General features: G+C 52.7%; 1 protein-coding gene across 1 annotated transcript in view; it reads left to right on the forward strand.

The window, feature by feature from the left end:
• Positions 1 to 296: 296 nt before the first annotated feature.
• GSC (goosecoid homeobox) overlaps positions 297 to 4,288 on the forward strand; it is a 5,955-nt gene continuing 1,963 nt past the window's right edge. Inside the window, exons 1-4 of the mRNA XM_011991808.1 lie at positions 297 to 331; positions 1,067 to 1,166; positions 2,432 to 2,633; positions 2,789 to 2,973. Of these exons, the coding sequence (XP_011847198.1) occupies positions 297 to 331; positions 1,067 to 1,166; positions 2,432 to 2,633; positions 2,789 to 2,973 (522 nt within the window). The remainder of the gene's footprint in view (positions 332 to 1,066; positions 1,167 to 2,431; positions 2,634 to 2,788; positions 2,974 to 4,288) is intronic.

The raw sequence follows: 4,288 nt of genomic DNA on the forward strand, positions 1-4,288 counted from the left end.
AAGGTCTTGGGAACACATCATTTTTCGACAGTCCCTTCTTCTCTTCTCTTCTCTTTTCTTCTGTTGAGCTTTCCTAACACCTTGATTATTTCTTCCTTAAGGGCTCGGGTGCTTTTATTTGGAGGGTTGCAAAACTTCTAGCAAAAAATCAGCTAGAAAGCTCCCTTATGCCCGCCACTCCGAAAGCAGGAGACCCAGCTCTAGTGCGCGCTGCCCCTTAGCCTGGAGGCATTTGCGCCTCTGGCTCTACTCCACCCACCCAACCTCACACGGAAAATCACCTGGGGCTACCGGAGATGTCCTCCAGAAAGCAGCAGGGCCGTGGAACGGGGTTTGAGCCCTTAGCTTTGAGACTGGATTTTTTAGAAGTCCCAATACAAACAACATAACCATTCTGCTCAGTGAGGACGGCTGGGGTCTTGGCGCAGCACACGGGCTGTAGGGGGCTCCGCGCATTGCTCCTAATTCCTCTGACCTCGCTAATGCGCCCTCCGAGGAGGGCTCCGTACCTTTGAAAAGGACACACCGCCTTTTTGCACATGACACGAAAAATCCTACTTAAACGCACCCGATTGTGAACTCTGCTCTGTGGCCGGGCAGGAGACGGAGAGAATTAAGAAAGTTCCTGAAACGAACCGTAAGAAGTTGGGGTCGAAGATGCATTATTTTTTACAGTTATGCGGGATGGGGTGTAAAGTTAGTGGGGCAACAGTTTTCTCCATGACAAAAATATCTTGGGGCGGGAGAAGATACCCACACGCATACTCCAAACTTGGGCACTGTTTTAAATCAGAGAAGCAATTGAATCTACACTCTATGAATCAATTTAGTGATGACCGCAGCGCAAAAGCGCCGTGACAGATGCCGAACGGCAAATAGACCTTATGCATGTGGAATCCGCTGATCTATTCTTTAATATCTTAAAAATGAGGGCTATTACTGGGGCGAGTGACTCCTCAACAAACACATTTTCATAGACTTCTGCGTGGTGATTGCTTTGTGTGAAATCGTGTTTGGGTGATAATAGGGAAAATCAGCGTCATGTTTACTGCATTTCCGACCTAAGCGCTCGCCGGCTGCCTCTGGACGCTGGCTGTCCTCCCATGCTGAGCCGTGCGTGCGGGGCCGACAAACAATCGCTTAGCAACACGAGGCGGACAATTTGCGTGCGTCGCATTTGTTATTCCAATTGCGCCAGGCGACGCGGAGCCCTGATGGTTTGTTTAGCACGTCGAGGACACTTGTGGGTTTCCGCCCGTCAAGGCGCAGCGCGAGCACCGAGCCCGGACTGCCTTTCCTGGGGCCTGCCTCCCCGCGGCTGCAGATTGAAGGAGCAACCCGGTGGGGGAGGTCTCGCCGCGCAGGGGTGAGCTCCCCCAGATCTCCGGCAGAGTGTCTGGAGCTGTGTGGCCTTGGGGTTCCTGTGACCCCCTTCCCGGAAAGTCCCCTCCGCGGGAGCACTGGCTTTTCCTTATTTTAGACTCAGCTGATGTAGGAATCCTGTCCTTGTCTGGGGGCAGGGGTGGGGACAGCACACTCCTTTGTCTCAATGAAAAATAAACAAGAAAATGCCCCCAAGTTCATCCCCAACCTCCTTGGCGAACGGATGACAATTACCAAGTCTCATTAAATGTTAGGGTTGTAAAGGAACTCAATGAATGTTGGTGCTGGCTTGATCAACTAAAATCTTGAGGCCTCCAGAGAAGGGGTAATTTGCAAGGTGGCAAGGTTAGGTCTAGAACTCTGACGCTCAGATGCTGTACGGGGCTCCGCTTGTACAGCCGAGGGCTGCAGGAAAGCACAGGCGCAGTATAGGAGTTTGCTAAACCTGGTTATTAGAAAGAACAACATACCAGGTGGAAGGGGAGACGGAGGGGTGTGTGGAGGTGGTTGTCCGACACTTTTAAAAACCTGGAGACACTTCTTTTTCAGATCTGAGGTTGAAATCTTGACTCTATCCTGATTTGGCATCTTTGCAAGAATAGGACGAGGGATCTGTCCCAAGCGTCCGGTGGCACTTGTGCCTCTGCCCGGCTCAGACAAAGGTCTTAAAAGATCCACTCACGCGCACCGCAGCGCACACCCAGCCTCCAACACAAACGCAGGCAGTCACTGCTGAAGTTGCAGCCTCTAGTTGTCTTCCATCAACCACCCCGTAGATTTAAACCTGGGAAAGATTGGTGGGGGAGTATCTGCCCTGGAGCACGGTGATTTAAGTCTCTGAGAACCAAACAACAAAAAAGCCTTCATCCTAGTCAGTGGGAGATGGAAGGTGCCTCACTTCTTATCCTAGACCTGGCCTCTCTAAGCGGAGGGTCACACTCCCTCCTTGTTTTTATTGTTAAAAAAGAAAAAAGAAAAAATCTAATTGCTTCTCCAAATTGAGACCCATCTCCGTCATGTCCTAATCCCCACTTACAACCACCTCTAGTTTGCGCAACACTGGAAGGCGCAACTCTCAGGCCACAAGCCGGTGGGTGTGAGGACACAGAGGTCCACGCTGGGAGGCCTAGGAGGAGAAGCGCCGCCGCCTGGCTCCACTGGGCCGCTTCTGCGCAGCGCCAGAGTAGTGCCCTCGGACAGGACTAAACCTCCGTGCAATGGCTCTTTGAAACCCGAACAGCCATTGACAAGTGGCCTTTCCCCTTTGCCCCTGCGCCGGGGAGTGGGCAGCCCACTTACTTAGCCTTACCGCGGCGACTTCAGACAACTTTGAGGGGTCCCTTGGTTAATTAGACAGAGACAAATCGCGAAAAATAGGTGTGAGTTAAAGGTGGCCTTCCTTCAGGAAACGCGAGGTCTCCATCTCCGGCTCTCGGCCGTATCGCCTTGGTCGGGTACTGCCCCTTCCCCTGGAGTGGCCTGAGTTGCAAGCCGGGGGCTTGCACCCGGTCCACAGGATCTGGGGGACTGCTTTTGTTCCGCGCGTACCGTCGCCTACCTTCTCGAAGGGCGCTCGGCCGCCTGCTTGCAGTGAGTGGTGGGCAGGCTGCGCCTCCCGTGGCTCGGGCAGGCTGGCCGTGCCATGCCGAGAATCCCGCAAATCACCGCGGCCGCCTGCCGCTATGAGAGCCGGCCATCGTCCAGGTCACTGGGGCCCAGGGAGTCCACCCAGGGCCTGCCAGGCGGAAGGGCAGGCCGTGGGTAGGGGGCACGTCCCTATCCGGGAACCAGCAGGTCGTAAGGAAAAATGCGACCCAATTATTAGGGAAGAAGATAGGGAAGTCCCAAAGACCCCATCTGGATTGAAAACCAATAATAATAATAATAATAGTTTGGGAGAGAAGACACCACATTCCCAAAAATAATTTTTTAAAAGCACAAAAACTACCGACACCCACGGTGGGAGCAGCTGGAAGCACCGCTTCAGACTGCAACTCTTGGTGGCGAATTTTAAAGAGCGGCTGAATTTGGTCTTCGCTGTGTAGGACCTAGGGACTGCCACGGTAGTTTTCAGACCAAGAGTGGCTGAAAAAAAAAAAAAAAATTCTTTCTAAGAAGCATGATGCACCCCTCCTTTAGTCGTTTTTTGCCTTTACAAAATTTGTTTTTTCCAAAACCAAAAGGTTTTTGGGGCTGTTAACAAGTTCCATTCGGGAGAGAAACTCAAGATTTAAAAAAGAGGTGAAATTAGGCGGTGAGTACATGGGGGCGCGGAGGAGTGGTGGAATTTTCAATCCTGCTTGAGAGGGGATGCAGCCCCTCACATTTTCTAAAACCACCAATTCCGAAAGGGGAAAAAAAGTAGCCCCAAAGAAAAATCGTCCACAATGAGTTTGAGCTACGGGCAGAGGAAATCGCACCCAATAATAGGACCCAATCTGAGAAAAAAGGGTGGGGGTGGAGAGGTCGGGCGGAGGGAGTTGTTAATTGCGGCGGCACAATGGTATTAATGAGATTAACCAAGGCAATTAGGCCGCCCGCCCAGCTCGGCCGGCCCCTCTGCCCGGCTGCCGAATGGAAAAGATTAGGTTAATTTCATTAATTCGCAATCCACAATCTCTTTTCAGGCCTTGTAACCCCCTCCCCTTGGCACCACTCCCCCTCCCCCTAACCCCCTTCCCCCACCCAAAGGAAAAGAAAGGGCCAAATCTGGTTCTGTTTGTCATCTGCATATTACCAGGAACTAAATCCAGGATGACGTCGACTCAGTATAAAACCAACAAGAGGTTCAGCTGGTCGGAGCTCCGTCCTACCCGCGGGTTGAGTTCAGCGAACGCTGCGGCTAGGGGAGGGCGGGAGGAGGGAGAGCGGACGCAGGGGGCGGGGAGGGGCGCAGGGCTGCGCG

The sequence above is a fragment of the Mandrillus leucophaeus genome, unplaced genomic scaffold, assembly GCF_000951045.1.
Source record: "Mandrillus leucophaeus isolate KB7577 unplaced genomic scaffold, Mleu.le_1.0 Scaffold4, whole genome shotgun sequence".
NCBI lineage: Eukaryota > Metazoa > Chordata > Mammalia > Primates > Cercopithecidae > Mandrillus > Mandrillus leucophaeus.